This window comes from Rhinoderma darwinii, chromosome 3 (genome assembly GCF_050947455.1).
Source record: "Rhinoderma darwinii isolate aRhiDar2 chromosome 3, aRhiDar2.hap1, whole genome shotgun sequence".
NCBI lineage: Eukaryota > Metazoa > Chordata > Amphibia > Anura > Rhinodermatidae > Rhinoderma > Rhinoderma darwinii.
The window spans coordinates 172,820,717-172,843,144 of NC_134689.1; the positions used below are offsets into that span (position 1 = coordinate 172,820,717).

Below are 22,428 nucleotides of genomic sequence, written 5' to 3' on the forward strand. Positions count from 1 at the left end.
AGTGGGGCGCTATCACTTTGGGCCGCAGTGTGGGACCGTACACATACTTACCATCATGGGTAAGCCTACCATTTAATTGATACGTTCCTCTAGCAGATCCCTTTGGATCTATAGGCACTCTGAATGTTTTCCATGTTCCTTTGCTTCTCTTTGACCCTATTGCTGTCGGCCGTTTCTTTACCTATTTCTATTCTGGCAAGATAGGGTCCTCAACCCCTTGACCCTGGACACTCATCAACATCTATTGTAATATTGTACACAATGTACTGACGTCCAGATATATCTGCTACTGTATTGATAGACTGACCATATGTGCCCTATTCAGCATTGCAACTTATCCCCCTCCCCTTCCCCTTGTCAGATGCACTGTCATTTGACATGTCATGGATTCCATTTATTGTAGGATACCCTGCATCCATCGGTTTCACTACCCATACTGTTGTTTTAGATCCCCTTGAATTTTAATATTTACGATTTTGTGTTGTATGTCCTAATAAACTTTGTACTTTTTTCATTATTTTTGTGGCTTCTTGACTTCTTGGTTCTATATAAGTTCTTCTCATTTAAAAAGTAGTATCAGAACTAAATTTGCAACTTTTTTTCCTTACTCGTCAAATTGGAAAAGTGATGAGAAAAGTGGCATGGTCTTCCAGAAGACATAGTACAGGCCAAACTATTAGAAGGGCAGATGGCCCAATTTTATGCCGACAGCTTCTTATCCACAGAGTACAGTGCATACAGCGCATCTACACAGTATGATTGCTATGGCTACTCGTCTAGATTGTTTCCAAAAACAATGTAGGAGATGGCCAGATTTATTTTGATTTTTTATTTGTACTGGAGTGGTGGTAGGGGGAAGCAGCAAGTAACAGCACGAAGAAAGCCCACAGCATGTACTGCCATCTCTCCACTGTACAGCCTTCCAGTGTCCTCAGGGGGGTGATACCGGAACTTTTCTTCATGTTATCACCTCCTCTTACCAAAGAGGGAGGATATGTGCTCTTTATGGTCGGGGTCTTGTTTTTTCTACTACAGTAGTGAGAAGATGAGCACTTGCACATGTAATAACCCCACGTGCCTAGTGAGTTTTGTGTCGGATGTTTACTGCCATTTAGATCACTAATATTTTAAGGTCTATTGTGATACCTAAGGCCCTATTTACACTACAGGGTTTCCAAAAAAACGTCCATAGTAGAAACAAAATCCCCCAAATGGGGCTATTCACACGACATATTTTTTGACAGCCTGGGAAATCCAGCCGTCAAAAAAATGGGACACGTCCTATTTTCGGCCGTTTGCCCGTCTCCCATAGAAGTCTATGGGGCCGGGTAATACACGGCCACCACTGGAATGTGTCCCGAGTGACAGCCCTGACTTCACTATGGACACAGCGGAAACACCGGCCACAGGTTCGGGGATTCCGCTTCAGAAGTGCCTGACGTCACGGTGTCCATATATGGACACAGTTAAGTCAGGGACTTTTCCTGGAGAAAGTTATGCTTGAAAAAAGTCCTAATGTTGGACTGAAACGTCACACTTTTTCTATGTTGGCTTGAATAAAAAAACCACAGTTTTTCATCTATTCTATCAGAGTGCTGCAAGATTTATTTCCTTGGGATATCGATATAGTCTCTGGATCTGGACTACTTGCTGGCACCTGTTTACATATTAATTTGACTGTGTTGGAGTGCTGCTGTCGTGTGTGTGTGTGTGTGTGTGTGTGTGTGTGTGTGTGTGTGTGTGTGTGTGTGTGTGTGCGTGCAGCAGCATGGAGAGAATAATACAACAGTAATGAGCAGTGTAGCTGAGAATCCAGCACTGGGGTGACATAACACTTTCCATCAGCCTGGGCCTCCGCTCTGCTCGTTCTCCCCTCTCGAGAAGAGTTCCATGGGCAGCATGTCTGTGTCTCTCTCTTTCTCTTCTCCTGCTCCCTCTCCCCAGACTTGTATAACCAGGCAGTGACGTGAAACACCCCCACTCTCTGCAGTCTGTCTGTAACCAGGGACAGATATTGCTTGACAACAGGGGGTGGACAGCAGAATACAGGAAGGGACATAGCCAGTGGCAGTAACTTCATACACAATTTTCATGGCAAAAACAACTACATTTTAACAGTAAGTAGATAGACAAAGTTAATATATATCAGGTATACTATTAGATAAGCATAAGTTGTTTGAAAAGTCAGTGTCCATTTAAGGCTATGTACACCTTCTCAACACTTCTTTCTTCTTTTTTTTTTATTGTCCCAAGATTGCTGCGGTGGCTCTCCGATTAAAGGGATTGTCGGTAATAAAACAATCAATTTAATGACAGATGTTACTCGTGCAGGACTACACTGACCAAGGTTTTTATACTAACGATTACCAATAGACATCAGACTATCAGACATTCTGCAAATGATTTTGTTTCCAAATTCGGATGCTGTAGCAATACAGTCTGGTGGTAAGAAGTTCAGACGTAGCCATGACATGAGAATGGAAACATTCCTCCATCGCTGGCTGCACGCAGAGAACTGAAAGACTGTGCACAATACAAAGAGGCTTTGATTGTTTTTATTTCCTTAATAAACAGGATGTAAAAAAAAAGTGTAAACCCTTGTAACAAAGTAAGGTTATCAGAACTGGAAATCGACATGAAGTACAATGATAGGGGCAGCAATTTAAAGATTCCCACAACCGCTGACGCCAGTATGATCACAATTGTACTTTTCAGGGACAGAAAACATCATGAACCCGCTCAAAGCTTTTGGATTCTAAATCCCTGTTTATTGCAGCCATGATTTGTGTAAACAGAATAATATCCATCACGCTTTGATCTTTTAAATGATCTGTATGCTTACCATACAATAACAAAAAAACTGAACATACTTTACTGAAAGAGAAACAAACAAGTCTCCTGTTCTACAAAGTGTGGGTGTAACCTATTCGAAAATTTACAAACAAAGCCAAGCTTAGCTGGACAATGTTGAAAGGAAATTATGAACTTAAAGATGCTCTGTCACCAGATTTTGCAACCCCTATCTGCTATTGCAGCAGATAGGCGCTGCAATGTAGATTACAGTAACGTTTTTATTTTTAAAAAACGAGCATTTTTGGCCAAGTTACGGCCATTTTTGTAGTTATGCAAATGAGGCTTGCAAAAGTCCAAGTGGGTGTGTTTAAAAGTAAAAGTCCAAGTGGGCGTGTATTATGTGCGTACATCGGGGCGTTTTTAATACTTTTACTAGCTGGGCGTTCTGATGAGAAGTATCATCCACTTCTCTTCAGAACGCCCAGCTTCTGCCAGATCACGCTGTGACGTCACTCACAGGTCCTGCATCGTGTCAGACGAGCGAGGACACATCAGCACCAGAGGCTTCAGGTGATTCTGCAGCAGCATCGGCGTTAGCAGGTAAGTCGATGTAGCTACTTACCTGCAAACGCCGATGCTGCTGCAGAATCATCTGTAGCCTCTGGTGCCGATGTGTCCTCGCTCGTCTGACACGATGCAGGACCTGTGAGTGACGCCACAGCGTGATCTGGCAGAAGCTGGGCGTTCTGAAGAGAAGTGGATGATACTTCTCGTCAGAACGCCCAGCTAGTAAAAGTATTAAAAACGCCCCGATGTACGCACATAATACACGCCCACTTGGACTTTTACTTTTAAACACACCCACTTGGACTTTTGCAAGCCTCATTTGCATAACTACAAAAATGGTCATAACTTGGCCAAAAATGCTCGCTTTTTAAAAATAAAAACGTTACTGTAATCTACATTGCAGCGCCTATCTGCTGCAATAGCAGATAGGGGTTGCAAAATCTGGTGACAGAGCCTATTTAAGACATAGTATCAAAGTCATATTTTTACAATTATAGTAAAATTAAGCGCAAACAAACTGGTTGGATATATAATACTATATTTTGTTTTTAAATGTGAATTTATTACATTTTACAATTATTTCCTAAATTAATAAGCAGTGGTGCGCAATTGGAGCAGCATTTAATTTTTTTTTTCCACAAGTCAGGCCTATTTAGGGAACTTACCACAAAATCCCTTTGAGCTGAATATAAACATCAGATTTTTGTTGCCAGATTATGACAGGTTTATTTTATTTCGTATGAATTTTTCTTTCTATTCATTTGCAAAAACATCAATGAAATTATCCATATACACAATGGGGATACAGATACTTAGTAACATGCGCAATCCTGTCAACAGTCATCCCCACAGATGTATTTTTTTGTGTTTAAATATACCTCTCTCTTTAAATATCATATTATTTAACATGTTTTCCCATGCCAAACAAGTTGGAAATCTATTTGAGGTCCAAAATATCAAAATTAACATTTTCCCTACAAAAAGAGTGCCCTTATAGTTATAGCCTATGTTATAAAGCCACATTGGACATGATGGACCAGTGTAGCAATAACATAGTCTAGTCGAGAGGACCTTCGCCAATAACTGTGAAAAAGGGGATTCTTATCTTGCTTCAAAACAAGTACAATCAATGTCTCCTTCATGGACTCCAAAAGGGTCCTCTCGACAAGGCAGAAGTTAGAAGTTTGTAACATCTGCAGAAGAAGTAAACCTTGATATTCCCTGTACACCTCCAAAAGAATGGCATCAATACCATGGGACTTGTTTATTCACATGGCCATTAATGCATTTTTCAATTCCCACAGGGAAATTGGGTGATCCAACAATTCTCTCTGATCAGTGGATAAAGATGAAAACGGAACTATTTTCAAATAGTTGTCAACTTCCATATTACAGTACGAAGCTTGTTGAAGGATACAGGGAATCGTAGTATGCTACAAATTCTTGGAGGACGTCTCAACTATGCTGCAATATTCTTCTATACTGTTCGAATACTAGAAATAAATTATGAATTTTGCTGGTTCTTTATCAAATTTGCTAAGAATTTTCCTAATTGTCCTTCCTCCATAAGTCTTTTACAATCCTGTTTACTATACATATTTTGTACTTTTTCCATGACTAAATAATTATAAGCGGTCTGAAGCCTCTCCCATGTCTCTTTATAAGAGTCTATTGAATTAGGCAAATATCTGATCTCTGCTTCTTGGAGTTTTGCAATTAAAGATGATTGAGCCTCCCCCTTGACCCTAGTCATTTCTCCCTGGAAAATCTACCTTAAATAGGCCTTAGCAGAATTCCAGCAAAACAATATCCAGCTAGGCAGGACTTAAAGAGAACCTTTCACCTCCCCATACATGTGCAGCTAAGTGCAGCATGTAATGGGCAGAGCTGCACAGACCCTGGGGCACTTTTGCGTGCTCTCCTCTCCCCAGCTCTTACACTGTCCGTAGCAGTGACACGCCCCCTTGTCAGTTCGGCAGACAAAGCACAAGACTGATATCTCGCAAGAGCTGAAGAGAGGAGAGCACACATACGCGCTCTCCTCTCCCCAGCTTTTACACTGTCCGTAGCCATGGCACTCCCCCTTGCCAGTTTGGCAGACAAAGTACAAGACTGATCTCTCGCAAGAGCTAAAGAGAAGAGAGCGTGCATGCGCGCTCTCCTCTCCACAGTTCTTACACGGTCCATAGCAGTGACACGCACCCTTGCCAGTTCGGCAGAAGACTGATCTTGAAAGTTGAAGAGTGAGAGCGTGCGCGCGCACTCTCTTTCTCCTCTATCCTTGCTGTTGCTGTAACACTGACAGTATCAGCTTCGACAGTGTAACAGCCATAGTAACACGGCCCCTTATCCTTACACATCCCATTGACAGTTCAGGGGGCTATTTAAATATCGGGCGCCAAATAGAACGGAGGAGGGTGGAATTTTTTTTTAACGTGACCCAGGGTTTGTGCAGCCCTGCCCATTACATGCTGCACATGTATGGGGAGGTGAAATGTTCTCTTTAAGGGGGTTTTACACTGGGCGATTATCAGGCAGACAAGCATTCAAAGAACTCTCTTTCCTGATAATTGCCCAGTGTAAACAGGGCAGCGATCAGCAGATGAACAAGCAAACGCTCAATCATTTGCTAATCCTATCGTTTTAAAAAAGTTAAATATTACCTTTGTCGGCAGCACATCTCCCTGTGTAAACAGGGAGACCCACGCCGATATAATAACGTATGGGGACGAGCAAATCGGAGCGATGACCGCTCGTCCCCATCCATAGCTCCGTGTGACAGGAGCAAACGAGGTCCGATCAACGGTGTAAAAGGGCGTTTAGCAAATTCTATTTAAAAAAGATTTAAGATAAGATACTAATTTCAAGTATCAATGGTTTATGATCCGAAATGCCCGTTGGGTATTCAATTCTTATAACAACTGTGCAAAAGCCCCAATGTATTGGGGCTGTATCTATACGGGAAAATATCTTGTGAGTTTTAGAACAGCAAGAAAATTGTGTTCTACTGATTAAAAAGCTTCCATGCGTCTTCCCAGCCAAATTCTGATATTAGTTTAGCAAAGGCAGACTGGTTCCTTTATATATACAATAATAATGACCACCTCCAACTTTCAACGTCGGCAGCGCATAGCACATGAAGGTAATGATTTGACGTGGGCTGGCTTGGTGGGTATATAAGGTGTGCGATAGGCTGTCTGAACACATATCACACGTTGTTGCCATGGGTAAAAGGAGCGATTTATCAGAGTTGCAAAAAGGGATGATTATTGGCTTTCGGGCCAAGAGTGGCAGTATTTCTCAAACAGCGCAGTTTGTGAACGGTTTGCATGCTGCTGTGGTGAAAGTGTATCGGGAGTGGACAAATGGCACTATTGGGCATAACCGATGTGGAAAATGCGGAGCACCACGTGTCATTGATGTGAGAGGTCAACGTTGGCAACCAAGGTGCGTGAGGGCAGAATGACACGCTACGGTGGAGCAGCTCACCGTGAAAATCAACCAGGGGGCTACCAGAAGTGTGTCTAAAACAACAGTCAGCGCACCCTTTTGCGTATGGGGCTTCGAAGCCGAGGGATGGTCACTGCTCCTTTGCTAACAAAGGTGCATAGGAAAAAAGCTTCCATTTGCAAATGGACCACAGATGATTGGCAAAGGGTTGCCTTCTCTGATGAGTCACGTTTTCTGCTGCATCGAACGTATGTACGTTGGCATGTCAGGCGAGAAACATCAGAGAACAAAACACCCTGCAACCATTGCTGGAAGACCACAAGCTGGTGGCGGCAGCGTTATGGTCTGGAGAATTTTTTCATGGCATTCTCTGGGCCCACTCATCCATGTGGAAGGCACTCTGAACCGATTTTCGTATGAATCCATCGTTGCAGATCACATCCACCCATACATTCTGTTTGTCTTCCCTGGCACAGATGGAATCTTCCAGCAAGACAATGCGACATGTCACACGGCTAGAAATGTCCAACAGTGTTTGGAAGAGCACGACCAAGACTTCCAAGTATTTCCCTGGCCCCCTAATTAACCAGACTTGAACCCAATTGAGCATTTGTGGGATCATCTCGATCGTCTTGTTCGCTCTATGTATCCTCCCCCACGCACCTTCCAGCAAATGTGGGATGCACTGCAGTCAGCATGGCGACAGATACCTGAGACAACCTACCAGCATCTTATTGCATCACTCCCAGTCCGTCTAGCTGCTGTCCATGCTGCACACGGCGGTTACTCTGGATATTAGGTGGTGGTCATCATAATGTGACTCGACTGTGTATATGTATATATTTATTTCTTACTCACGCATGTATAGTACTTTTTTGTGTGACTAATATTTTTTTATGTCCAGATATGTTATAACTGGTATTATCTGTACATATGCTATGCTATTGCTCATACCTGGGCCTGATTTTGATGGAGACATGCAATGTTTTCTGTGTGAACAGACTTTTTTCCATCTTGTCCATACGGTTCTTCTCACTTTTTCAACTGTGTCTTTTTTATACGATTGTTATTTATATTGAATAAGGCTATTATTGTTATATACTCTGGGCATTATGTCCTTCTTTTTTTGGTTCGCTTCTAGGTTTTGATGGACATTAACTTTAGGCATGGCCTAATAGGCATATAGTCATGGCAGACCTGGGTGCCTGTTAAGCCCCGGCTGTTATGGAAGCTGGAGATTGCGTTCGTGGGCCACTGATGAGTGGGAGAGGGAACCCCCTTTCTCTGTCAAGTCACTAAAATGCCGCAGTCCCTATTGATTGCGACATTTAAAATGTTAAACGGCCGCAATCTGAGGTTTCTCCGATTCTGGACATTGCCGGCGGAGCCCAGCTGTAAGTCACAGACTGGCTTCCGCGATGATCGCACGGGCACAGCTTCTGTGCCTGTGGCATCAACATCATGTACATGCACGTCACAATGCGGGAAGGGGACCCGTCCCATGATGTTCATGTACGTGAAGGGGTTAACTGAACAACTACATACCCGATGTTCATTACAAACAAGGGCAAAGATAAAAATGTGGTGAGAGTGCTTCTTTAATAATTTAAAGGCCACCTTTTGCTCATATCCATACATTGTACTATAGGGCATTGAACATCTGTTATTTATCCTGTTGGTCTAACAACCCACTACTCTGCTCCAACATCCAATAGCCATTTACCACCATAAGTATTCCAAAGAATTCACCCATAATGATGCGACGTTTCAGCATTTCTCAAGCCACCACAGTCATTTTTTACGTATGCTCATACCAGCACGCAATGTGGCGAGATCATGTTTGTGGTATCATGTTGTCCACCCATTATGCCTCGTACTTATCACTGGTAGACATTCTTATACCTCCCAGTGATCGGACCTCAGCAATAGATGGCAATAAACCATTTTCTACAACACATCCCACTAGTTTTGCTTTATGCTGATGAGGGTGCTACGAAGAGAAGGCATAGGGAATACCTGTCTCTGGCCCACCATCTGAATTGCGCCACCTCAAGGAACATTTTAGGTAAAAAGCTTATACCAAAGAACCGTTTTCACAATTCGCCAAAGCAGAACTTTTACTTTAATAAAAGAAAGAAGATGAAAGACTACTATGCAGTTCTTGGCAGAAAACACATTGCAGGTTATTTCACAATAGAGAGATAATTGAAAAAATGTTTTACAGAGTAGGTAATACATCCATTACTTCTATTGCCTATGCGGTAGAATGGAATTGTGAGTTTTTGCAGGACGTCAATCATCAGGACCCTGAATCTTATGGTCATGGGTATTAATCTGTCAGGTGTGTCATTTAGTAGAGATGTAGTTTACTTCCTCAGGAAGCCATTTCTTATACAAGTCTCAACACGTTCTGGTATGGCACTAAACCATAGTTAGAGATCGTTTTCAGTATTAAATGTATACATCCCCGAATACTGCTCATATACACTATTTATATAGCACAATTATAGGGGTCCACACTGCTAAGAAATATCTTACAGCTCCGGGCGTTGCCATAGCAACGCGCCTGCTCTTCCTGGTACTCTGTATCCAGGCGCCTTCCTGTGATGACATTTCATATGTGACCGCTGCAGCCTGTGATTGGCTGAAATGTTATCACAGAGGGCAGCCTGGACACAGAGCAGCAGAAGGAGCAGGGACGCATTGCTAAAGCAGCGCAGCGAGAAGTAAAGGCGTTTATATTTACAAACTGGTATTGAAAAGTCGTTCAGTTGTGCTGGATTTCATCAGCAATTTGTGATCAGATATGTCGTGATCAATCAATTTCCATTACCAGGCACATTGAACATTTTCTTTCAAAAAAAGTAATCTTCACCATTTCATTATGGAAATTCCGCAGCGTTTTTGCAAGAGAAATGGACATGCTGCAGGTTGAGAATCCGCACCGAAGGTCAATCTCCGCACGTCTTTGCTGCAAATTTTTTCTGCAGCATGTACAGCAGTGTTCACACTACACTTGTGTACGCTTTAATCTTATTGTGCAGTTTAACCCTAGATAACTTAAGGCACATAGGATATTCAGTCCACAACATCAGTTTTTGGTTTAAGTGATCATGTCCAGTTTTTGGCTATGTTCACACGGTGTAATTGGGAAGCTGAAAAAAAACACAAATACGTTTTTTTTTAATGAATATGTGTATTTTAATGTGTTTTGCCTCCCGTTGAATTGGAAACACCACAAGTTTTTAACACAAGGCGTAATTTTGTTACACATAAAAGAAAAAGGAGCGTTTGCACTTATGACGCCTTTTATTAATGAATATTTTACTGCATAAAACGCATCGAAATATCTGCCTAAAAAAAGCTATGTGAACAGGGCTTTAGAGTGAATTTCGAGGCAGTAGATTTTGCCACTGAAGATCAGTTAATCTGAATAGGGCTGATTCTGCGCCATGAGCACGGTTTTCTGCAAGTTCCATTCCCTTATTCTACTCAGCAGCAGAAATAAAACTAGACACAGCCCAAGGCCATGCAGCCCCTCAAGAAACACAAATATCCCAAACTTGCAGAATATTTTTTATAGGTTTTTCAACCAAAACTAGGATCTATCCAAAAAGATAACGTCTCCACTCCCAATTTTGACTTAAAAACAAAACCGTGCAATATTTGTATCAAGACGCTTGGGCTCTACTGTAGAGAGCAACTGGATCACATATGTAGCAGGTTTGCATGATGTATCAAATACCGTTTCGATGCCGTGCACCCTTAAATGGTTCAATGGCGTTATTTCATGTATTTCGATAGTAAGCTGTGCAGCCGCACAGCTAAGTATAGTAACACATGAATGTAGTTAGAGCAGGGCTGCGGTTGTGTGATACATGTGTGATACAGCCATTGCCCCGCTCTGGTGTCCTGACAAGTGCACGCGCATGGGCAGCATGATGTGATGCGACCAGCGCTTCACTAATGATTGCCGGCACTGAAGACAGAACATGGCGGGCACACTACAAAACACCATTATGTCCGGTCTTCAGCGCCGGCACTTATTAGTGCACTGCCGGTCGATTCATCTTATGCTGACTGCGCACTCGCACTTATTGTCAGGAGAGGGGCAATCGCTGTATTACCTCTCATCTCCGCCGCTATTCACCTGAATGATCAAAGCTGACCGCAGCATTCAAGGGGATGGCCTTTGGATTGAGTCACTGTGACGCGATCGAGGAACATACCATATATGGGCAGACAGCCCAGGGTCCATTGAAGGACCCTTGGGCTGTCTGACCATATTTCCTGTTGTTAGGGCATACTTAGGTATGTCCTAACAACTGCCTGTGCGCCATTAGTGTATAGATATATGCCAGCACATTAAATAAAAAAAAATTAGATAAAAAAATAAATAAAAAGTAATGTTAAATTAAAAAAAACACACATTTTACAAGAAACATTAAAATAAGTCTCAATACATAAAATATACACATATTCGGTATCGTCGCGACCGTAATACAAATTTATAGCGTTATGATATTTACGCTGTTATAAAATATAATAAAAATGCTTTCTTTCACAATGTATTATGAATTTTTGAACATCATGTCCATTATGACAGTTAGGAAATTCAAAATTCATCACACCACGTGCCTCATCAGAAAACGGAAGAACTTTTTTTTATTATTGTTGGCAAAGTATCGTTTTGGTATCGAGTATCGCAATACTACACGAAGTATCGGTATCCAAGTCCAAATTCTGGTATTGTGACAACCCTAATCAGTAGTGTTTAAGGGCCTGTTCACATAAGCGTTGGTTTCCGTCGGACCTTTCCGTCGGAGGAACCCCTCAACGGAAACGCAAACTAAACCATAGTCAACTGCGCTTTTAATTCCGTCAAAACAAACGGAAACCTTACACAACGGTGATAAACGGAAACCATAAGCAACAGAAGCATTACAATTGAAATCAATGGTAATGCAAACGGAAACCTATTGTTTCCATTTGCCTTTCCGTTGAGGGGTTCCTCCGACTGAAAGGTCCGATGGAACCCCAATCAGGTTTCTGCTTTGTTGCTCTAAAGGGCCTGTGAAAAATGAGAGGTGGAATTTGATTGGTTGCCATGAGCAATTACTACACGTTGCTTTTGAACCAGTTTTGATACATGTTCCCTACCGCATAACAAAGATATTTACAAATAATAGGAAAATATTATATGCAAAGAATATGTTCACACAGGGCGGATACGCTGTGTAAAAGTACACAGCGTATCGGCCCTGGACGCCGCAGGGAATTCCGTCCGAAAAAGAACAGCATGTAAAGAAAAAAAAAGTCCATACTTACCTGTAGCCATGGCGACGCGTCCCTCTGACGTCCTGCAGACTGGCCTCCTGGGATGACGTTTCATCCCATGTGACCGCTGCAGCCTGTGCAGCAGTCACTTGGGATGAAATGTCATCCCTGGAGGCAAAGAGATCTGGGTAAGTATATAAGTATAGACAAGTGTTTTTTTTCTGAGTTGCGATTTTTGCGCAACATCTGCTTTTTAATTCAGGTTTCACCTCCCCATTGAATTCCATGGGGAAAACACGCAACTGAAAAACAGTGATTCCGCAGAATTTATTAACAAGAAGCGGATTAAAAAACACACCGCAGGTCAATTTATGAACGGTTTTTCTGTGTGCTTTTTACGCAGCGTATGGACGTGTTTTGTTCAAATCTCATTCACTCTGCTGTACTATATTATGTTGCGGATTTTCCGCAATAAAATCGGTAGTGGAAAATCTGCCAGATCTTGTCATTACATTCATTAAAAGATATCACTTCGCAGCACAAGCAAAGTATGTTCCAGAAGCAATGAAAAAAATAATAATAATGATATATATCAGGCACTGTGATAGGACTGAAATGTGCATCATGGATGAATAAATCACTATTTTACTTGGACTTCTGCGATTTCCTTTCCATTTGTGTATGTTTATGTATGTATATATCTTTATACGCCCCAGTTAGGCATGGCAAAGGCTGGGATTTTTTGAGAGGTGCTGTAGAAAAGGTGTTACACAAAATGTCCACAAGAGGTCACTAGAACACCACATAAACATAAAGGATACCACTTTTTTTGTGCACACGTTTGTATTTCTGCACAGAAATGGGTCTCCACAGTCCTCTCCTCCATTCCTAAACATGTTTTCATGGTTTATAAATGAGATTTTGCCTATCTTCCATTATTACTACACTAGAGAAAAAAAAAGCACTCTAGGAGGTGATAAAATAGGAAGAAAAGATGAAGTAAGGGATAGGTAGAATTACCTGTGTTCTGGGTGCCGGCTCGGGGGTGCCTCTCCTCTTCCCCACCTATATGCTGGATCTTCCTATAGTAAAGTAGTACAACATATTATACAATGGCATACATGTTTACACTGATGGATATTTCCAGCTGTGATAGAATATTTACACACAATATATAAAGATTATCTATAAACTATAAATGTATAAAGGAATATTAGAGTTTTTTTGGGGGTTGGGTAATGGGAGCTGGGGGTATTAACAAATTGTGTTGTTTTTTTGCTATTCTATAATGTAGTTTTCCTTTTTGTGGGAAAAAAAAAAAGAATAAAAGAAGATTAATAATAAAAAAATAAAACAAGCTATAAATGTTTCAAACAAACGCATAACCACACAAAACGCCTTAGGACCTCCATCAATCGCAATCCTTGTCCCAACAGGTACTCAATGGCTACAGCACACTACCTGGGTTGTGATCCGCGCCTCCTGCTCCCTCTCTCGGAGGGTTTACGCTATCCTCAACATCAGCCTTTTGGCATGGTTTTGCCTACATCGACTCATCTGCACAAGGGATTACAACCGGCTGCATTGCTAGATTGGGCAAAATCATGGACACTGGCCAGACTGGGCCTCAGACATACCCTGCCTTCCTTTATAGGACTTGACACACGTGTTTCTCTAACAGACGGTCAATGTTTCTATGCCTTAAATATATGATGTTAGTTGGGTTTACTAGGTATAAGGCAAGTCGGGCTCATCCTCTTTGTATTATTACATGCTCTTTGGTACTATGCTGGGCCTCCCGCTTATTTTAATCCACAATTTAACCTCCCCAAGTCAGCATAAGGGAGACCAATGTGTCTCTCAGGTCTATTCTTTTTTTAGGAACTTATGTTACTACGTGTTAAAGGGGTTTTCCGGTTTTAATTCTTAATAACTACAACAAAGTTATGTAACTCTCTAATAATATACTTTGTGTTTTAATTTCTCACCATTATCAATATATGCATTTGCTATACGTAGCTAGTCCTGCTCTCAGCTGAGAAGTGGATACAATTGTATTCAGACCAGGAAATGCTCAGTGAGCTCAATCCATCAGCCGCGGCACAAATCTCACTCGTAGTTTACTATAATGGATGGGACGAAGGGCTCATATAGACGAGCGTGTATCACGTCCGTGTGACGGCTGTTAAAACAACGGCCGTCACGCAGACTCTTGTATTTCAATGGGGCCTTTCACACAAACGTTGTTTGGAGCGTGTGAAGGGTCAGTGAAAAAATAGGACGTGTCCTATATTACTGCCTGTCACGCCTCCATAGACTCTAGTCCTTTATAACACGACGCACGGGTGCACCTCAGACAAGAAAATTGTCCGTTTTTCACATCCGAGGTTGCCGACGCTCGTCTGAATGTAGCCTTAGTCTTCTTTCCAGCTTGTAACAGTGTGCCCTACCATAGCTTTGTAGTGTGAATCTACACATAGGTGAATATTGCACACTGTCCTATAAAGTCTCTGGCTTTAGCATTTCTACTAATATTAACATCAGGTTCCTGGGCCATTCTGTTTCTTTGGCAGCTTACCCTGTAAATTAACTTTGTGTTGTTGTTTTGTCTTTAAATACGCCTAGCATCGTCATACTCTGTTCGCATGACTTATTTTGCATATAACATGGTAGCATGACTGTGAGTTGCTATGTTGCCTCAATAGTATTTTCCAGCAGTTATGTAGTTGTGCTTATTGTTGCATACCACACTATACATGTCCTTCATTTTTGCTTTTTAACATACCGTAACAGTCTTTTGTTAATGTACTATACATTTAAATGGACACTAACTTTTCAAACAACGTATGTTAATCTAATAGTAGACCTGGTATATATTAACTTTGTAATTTATTTTGCTGGTAACATTTAGTTGTTTCATTTATACAAATTCTGTGTGAAGTTACTGCCACTAGGTGTCTCCCTTCCTGTAATCTGCGGTCTACCTCGTTGTCAAGCAAAATCTGTCTCTAGTTACAGAGAAGAGGTGACGGACTGCAGGAAGTAGGGGGGAGGTGTAGACGGAGGGAGCAGAGAGAAGAACACAGACACGCTACCCATAGAATTCTATGGAGAGGAGAAGGGGAGCAGGGAGAGAAAGATAGACACATTGCCCACAGAAGTCTATGGAGAGGGAAGGGAGAGCAGAAATCAGATGCAGCTACCCATAAAAGTCTATAAGAAGAAAAGAGAGTGCAGAGAGGAGACATAGGCCGCTGATAAATTCTTATATGTCACCCTGGTGCTGGATTCTAAGCTACGCTGCTTATTACTGCTGTATGATGTCCTTCATGCTGATGCAGCTTCTATATATGTGGTAGAGATAGGAGAGCAGGATTCTTCTCTTCTATTTGTGCAGTGTATAGAAGACATGATGGCAGTTAGGCTTCACCCACTAGCTCAGAGACAACTGATAATTATAAATAGAGCCTACAGATGGGAAAACAGCTAAACAATACAGGATATAAGTCATATAATGGTCAGAAATCATGTTATTCCTCATGTACACACATATGACAGTATATTCTGAAAAGTCACCTGACTTTTAGGTTAGGTACACTTTAAAATCTAATAAAAAACAAAAAGGCTTACCGCTCTATATGGCCCACTTCGTCTTTCATATGGAAGGGCATCATCATATTCTCTGTAATCTGGATCACTGAACTCTTCAAAACGAGGATACCCTTCATCATCTGGTCTTCTGACCACATTTACAACTCTATGGTAATCTCCCTTTAAATAGAAAAGAATAAAAACGATGGTAACTTGTACAATTATCTATGTATAATAAATACATACCGATGTATGTCAGAGCATTTTAGAGCTATTCCCTTTCAGTTTCACCTATAATGTATGCATTTCCTCAAGCACTCCGGTCTAACATCGCCGTTTTTTCAAATTAAGACATTGTGACGCAAAAAAAGAGCTTGCCCATGCATCTTTCCAAGCTGAAAAAGGGTCTGTTCACACGTGCGGCAGTTCTTTTCAATCAGGTTTCCGTTGCTTTTTGAAGATCAAGCTGTGTTTTTTACTGGCTAGGGTAACTGCACTTTCGACAAAGTTTTGTCATAGAGACATTGGTAGGGGTCCGGGTGCTGGGACCCCCACCGTCGCTAAAACGAAGATGCAGAAGCCGAGCGCTCTGCCTCTTCGGCTGTGATCTGCACTCCATGTCAGGTTGAAGACGGCCCACATAGACGTTCTATGTGAGCCGTGTTCAGCCGAAAGAAAAATGCCGAGCACAGCCGAAGATGCAGAGCCCTCAGCTTCTGCATCTTCTTTCAGCGATGGTGGGGGTGTCAGCACCAGGACCCCCCCCCCCCCCCACTAACCCAAACTTTTGATATATCTCTATGACATATCAAAACTCTGCAGAAAGTGCAGTTGCTCTATAAGGCTGGAATCACGCATGCAGTTTTAGTGGAAGTTTTTTGAGCCATACACAAAACTGGATCCAAAAGAGATGAGACGTATCAGTCTTTCCTTTGTACTATTCATTTTTCTTGGCTCAAAAACTGCATGTGTGATTTCAGCCTTAGCAGGGTATCTCATGAAAAGTTAATATCAAATACTTACCTCAGGAGGAGTTTCACGAGGTGGGAGCCGATGTCTTGGTAACCTTTCATATTCATATCTACCATCGTTCCACATCTCCTCTTTTCTGTAGTCCACTGAATGATATAGAAAAATACAGTATGTTATGTACTCAGTTTGGCAGAACATACCTTTCATATGGCCATACATATCAGACATCTATCTAATATCTGTGCTGGTCATGACAACATATCACCCCAGTAGTGCTGTCATAAGTAACCCAGGAGTATGTATATACTCTGAACTGCTAGATAGTGGTGACGATAGACCATAGAAACATAACCTGTGGAGAAAGTTATATCAGAACATACAGAAGGGAGGATCGGAAGGGTAAATGCAGAGAATGAGGTGTCAAAATTGGTTTGGCAAGTGGAGTTTGGTTTTACGGGATATAGAGTTATATGTTCTTAAACTTACTGTTATTCCTATGATAAGTTATTCACTGCAAATGCATTCAAGTTCTGTTGAACAAGGAAAACAAACGTTAACATCTGGTAATAAAATCATATTAATCACCTATGTGGTAACATAAGCAAACATTCGACTAAAGAGCGTGCCTAGTTAACAGGGCAATCGGGATTATCCGACATGTATAATGTGGTAAAATATGTCAGGTTTATGGCCAGCTTAGATCAATGTCTGCAAACCACCCCAACAATCTAATTGGCCTGCCAGATTGTGTGCCTGATGGCCAACAAACAAGGACCAAACAGATAAGTAATGCCCAAGGAGTCTGGAAACGTCTTATCCGTATCCCCTACAACATGCGGTCTAATGTGGAGGGCAAGCTTTACACTCCCATTGCATTATAGGACCTCAGGTAAGCTGTTGTTGGCTACTCAAGCTGTAACTTGGACCAGTAGAAGTCACGTTCAGCTATACCAGCTATCGTTCCAATTCATACGTTTACTCACAAGGGCAGGTACACTCACCACTTCCCAGCAGGTTGCAGATAAACTACAATGCTACATATCAGATACATTATCTGCGTCCTGCTGGGAAGTGGTGTGTGCACCTGCCCTGGTGAGTTAAAGAGGCTCTGTCACCAGATTTTGCAACCCCTATCTGCTATTGCAGCAGATAGGCGCTGCAATGTAGATTACAGTAACGTTTTTATTTTTAAAAAACGAGCATTTTTGGCCAAGTTATGACCATTTTCGTATTTATGCAAATGAGGCTTGCAAAAGTACAACTGGGCGTGTTGAAAAGTAAAAGTACAACTGGGCGTGTATTATGTGCGTACAACGGGGCGTGTTTACTACTTTTACTAGCTGGGCGTTGTGTATAGAAGTGTCATCCACTTCTCTTCACAACGCCCAGCTTCTGGCAGTGCAGATCTGTGACGTCACTCACAGGTCCTGCATCGTGTCGGCACCAGAGGCTACAGATGATTCTGCAGCAGCATCGGCGTTTGCAGGTAAGTCGATGTAGCTACTTACCTGCAAATGCTGATGCTGCTGCAGAATCAACTGTAGCCTCTGGTGCCGACACGATGCAGGACCTGTGAGTGACGTCACAGTGCTGCACTGCCAGAAGCTGGGCGTTGTGAAGAGAAGTGGATGATACTTCTATACACAACGCCCAGCTAGTAAAAGTAGTAAACACGCCCCGATGTACGCACATAATACACGCCCAGTTGTACTTTTACTTTTCAACACGCCCAGTTGTACTTTTGCAAGCCTCATTTGCATAAATACGAAAATGGTCATAACTTGGCCAAAAATGCTCGTTTTTTAAAAATAAAAACGTTACTGTAATCTACATTGCAGCGCCTATCTGCTGCAATAGCAGATAGGGGCTGCAAAATCTGGTGACAGAGCCTCTTTAAGGCACTTTTACACCGGCCGACACTCGGCCGGTGCAGCGAGCGTCGATCAACGACACATCATTGATCGGCGCTCACTTGCTCCTGTCACATGGAGCTATGGATGGGGACGAGCGGTCATTACTCCGATCGCTCGTCCCCATACATTATTATAATGTCGGCAGCGCATCTCCTTGTTTACAGAGGGAGATGCGCTGCCGACAACGATAATATTTCACTTTTTTAAAACGATACAACCAGCAGATGCTCGTTCATGTGCTGATCGCTGCCCTTTTTACACAGGGCAATTATCGGCAACAAGCGTTATATTAACGCTTGTCTGCCTGATAATCGTCCTGTGTAAAACCCCCTTTAGCCTACATTCAGGCGAGTGTCGGCAACCTCGGACGTGAAAAGCTGCTTTTTTTCACGTCTGAGGTGCACCCGTGCAGGACGCGTTGTCACGGATCCCTCCATAGACTAGAGTCTATGGAGGGATGCGTGACATGCAGTAAAATAGGACATGCCCTATTTTTTCACACGCTCCGTTGAAACAACATTCGTGTGAAAGGCCCCGTTGAAAAACATGATTCCGTGTGACGGCCGTCTGAATGAGCACTAAGCATGGCCTGTTTAGTGATTTTAAATTAATGTAGTTAATTTTTCAGTGATTTGATTCATACGTTTACAAGCGATCATGGTGATAACAGCCCGGTGTGCATGCACAAAACGATCAATGAAAAAACGATCAGAACTATTAATAAAATTGGACTGAGGTGGAGCTACCTCACAGCCTCTGACGCTGACCTATCAGCATGAAGCTGCTTTACACAGTGTGAGAGACTGAGGCTGGAGGGAAAGGGGGATCACTTCAAACAGCCATATCTCGGGCTGTGGACCACCTAGAACAGTGGTGGCATATGAAAGATGTTTCTCTAATCTTTAATATGACACTAGGATTGCAGTTCTAGCTGTGACACAACTGGAGATATCGCCAGTTGAATACAGTTGGGAATGGAAGCTGTATACTATAAGATCACACTGTGTTGCCGAGCAGGGAAGGGGAAGAAGCTGCATGCTGATTGGACAGCCTCATACCTAGAACATTACACCGCCCAGAGTGAAAAGAAAGAGTCACCTCCTATCAGGGCCACATTAGCATATTTAGAAAAATGCTCATAACTTTGCAAATAATAAAAGTTTTTTTAAAACAAATCACACTGTAGTTATCTGCAGCAAAGCGCCTACTAGATTAGTCAGGAGATAGGGAATTGTTTGGCCCAGTTCACACTGAGCTTTTTTCCCGCGGAAAAAAACGGCCGAAATTGACTCCCATTGATTTCAATGGGAAGTGGAGGAGTTTTTTTTACTGCGAGAAAAAAACCGCTCACAGTAAAAAGAAGCGACATGCCCTATCTTGAGGCGTTTTCCCGCCTCAAAAACCCTATTGAAATCAATGGGAGACGGAAATAAACGCGTTTTTTTGCCACGATTTTTTAAGTGTTTTTCAGCAAAAAACGCTTGCGGTTATTCCATCTTTCTTTTGAAGAGATAGTAAAAGAAAAAGCCTAAAAAAAACGCGTAAAAAAAGGCGTCACAAATTGCGGCAAAAAACGCATGTGGTGCAAATCCACAAAAAAAAGAGCTGATTTTTCAAGGCCTGCAAAAAAACTCAGTGTGAACAGGGCCTTAAACTGGTGACAGACAGATCCTCTTTAAATAGGGCAAGTATTTCAATGCAGGCGTCCTCAATAAGACGTATGCCATTTCAGGAATATGACGCAGCTACGAGCTACACCAGGTTGCGGAAATCTTTAGTAAACGAGTTTTAGAGTGTCAAACATGCAGGCCATGCCTCTTTTTTCCACTTATCTAACAGGCAATTATAGCATGTCCTGTATATATGATATAAAGGTGTAAGGCTTCATTCACATATGCGCCAGGGTCCCGTTCCGTCTGAGCTTTCCATCGGAACGGAACACTGACTGACACAAACGGAAACCCAGGGTTTCCGTTTCCATCAGCATTGATATCAATGCTGATGGATCCGGTCCGAATGGTTTCCGTTTGTCTCAGTTGTGCAAGGGTTCCATCGTTTTGCCGGAATCAATAGAGTAGTCGACCCTCTGCTCAGTAGCCCCCTCCCAACTGTAGTCGCCACAGTCCCCTCCCCACCGTAGTCACGGTAACCCTTCCCTACAAGCAGTCGTAGCAAATCTCCCCCTACAGTCATCGCAGCAACTCTCCCCCTACAGTCATCGCAGCAACTCTCCCCCTACAGTCATCGTAGCAACTCTCCCCCTACAGTCATCGCAGCAACTCTCCCCCTACAGTAGTAGTAGCAGCAGCAGCATCCCTTCTAATTTAACCATTAGTCATCGTAGGCTTCACCCTCTCCTTTCAACTAGTGATAAAAGCAGAAATTGACTATGTACCCACAAACAGAATGCTCCAGCGATGCACCCTCTGAAGGCAGGAAGCATATGCAAGCAGCCTATTGTGGGCTGCTGTATGTAGTTTACTGCATCAGTGTGTAGGTGGCCCCTACTATTACTACTAGAAAAGTAGGAAGGAGAGTGGGGACACAATATTTACTACTAGAGAGTGGCCCCATTGCTGTAACTACTATGAAGCTCTACTCTGACTACTGGGGGGCAAAACACCTAGAGATGCGTAAGGCCAGGCTAACACATCCTCACTTACTGGAGTTTGCTGAACCACGAACTGCAGCAAAACCGGGCTATTACGCCACAATGCTATGAAAATCGTGGCAAAATAGCGCGCTATTTCTTGCGATTTGCAGCAAAAAACGCATTTAAACTAAAACATGAGAACCCAGCCTAAGGCTTGTACGATCGCTTAGGAGCACACAAGAGCTGTTGCAGACCGAGCAATCAGATCAGCTAACTGATGGATTTGTCTGAGAACGGCATTCTGCAGCTTCTATGTACAATGACACATAAAAGCTGCATAAGCAAAACGGTAAAAAAAATAAAAGAATAATGTTTGGAAGGCACTTTAGTAGGCTAGAACGGATCCGATATGTCCTTTCTACTAACGGCTCTAATCTTAGCTTTCAAACAAGTCCTGGATCGGAGAACTAGCTACGATCTGGCCAGAGTTAGAGCAGATTGAAGTGAGAGTTGAATACACTTGTTGCTCTCACTTCCACCGATGCTTCTATTGGCTCTAACTCAGGCTAGGTCGTAGCAAGAGCTGCGATTCCACCCCGAGTAAGAGTAGTTTGAAATAGGAGCTGCATATATTTGCAGCTTCCATTTCAGCCTGTGTAGAAGAGGAAAGAGTGGAACAGCAGGGGGATGTACTGGCAGCATGCAGGCAGAGGAGGAGAAGCTGTGATCCTCCTCCTGTCCCTATATGGCTGTGGATAACCACAAGGGGAGGAGTAACATGTGCTTTTCTTCAGGTTATCACCCCTCTTATCAATCAGAGAGCATAATTGCTCTCTGATTGTCACATATGGGGCGGGCGAGCATGCATGCGTATGGGGACGTCGAGAGGAATAGCTGTGGGCCAAACGAGCATTTGGCTGACAGCTTCGTAAAGTGTTCTGACTCGTCATCAGCATGCAGCCCATTTCCCATTTGTGGGTTTACAGCGGCGGAACGCAAGTGAATAGAAAGAAAAAAGTTATTTGAAATCAGTGTTTTTTAAGCCATTTACGGATTACTGTAGTTTAGGGGGGTCTTGGAGGTAACAGATGGAACATGTCACTAGATTTTATGAGATTAAACGGACGCCATAATGCTGTACTGATTGTAAATACCTATCTAGACATGCCGCTGTCAAAATAGTTTGTATCAGGATTATGTATAAAAAGATGTTAAAATGGTAAATAATTTACCCAGAGTCATTTGGGAGGGGCTGGAGGGATGAGGAGTCAC

At 42.5% G+C, this 22,428-nt stretch overlaps 1 protein-coding gene across 3 annotated transcripts in view; it reads right to left on the bottom strand.

Annotated features, from left to right (window-relative positions):
* PPHLN1 (periphilin 1) overlaps nucleotides 1-22,428 on the bottom strand; it is a 95,159-nt gene that overhangs the window by 68,570 nt on the left and 4,161 nt on the right. For all 3 annotated transcript variants that reach the window (XM_075857049.1, XM_075857047.1, XM_075857048.1), the window contains exons 2-5: nucleotides 17,137-17,180; nucleotides 16,702-16,796; nucleotides 15,718-15,858; nucleotides 13,108-13,169 (exon numbers count right to left, since the gene is read on the bottom strand). In XM_075857049.1, the coding sequence (XP_075713164.1) occupies nucleotides 13,108-13,169; nucleotides 15,718-15,858; nucleotides 16,702-16,796; nucleotide 17,137 (299 nt within the window). In that variant the 5' untranslated portion in view covers nucleotides 17,138-17,180. The remainder of the gene's footprint in view (nucleotides 1-13,107; nucleotides 13,170-15,717; nucleotides 15,859-16,701; nucleotides 16,797-17,136; nucleotides 17,181-22,428) is intronic.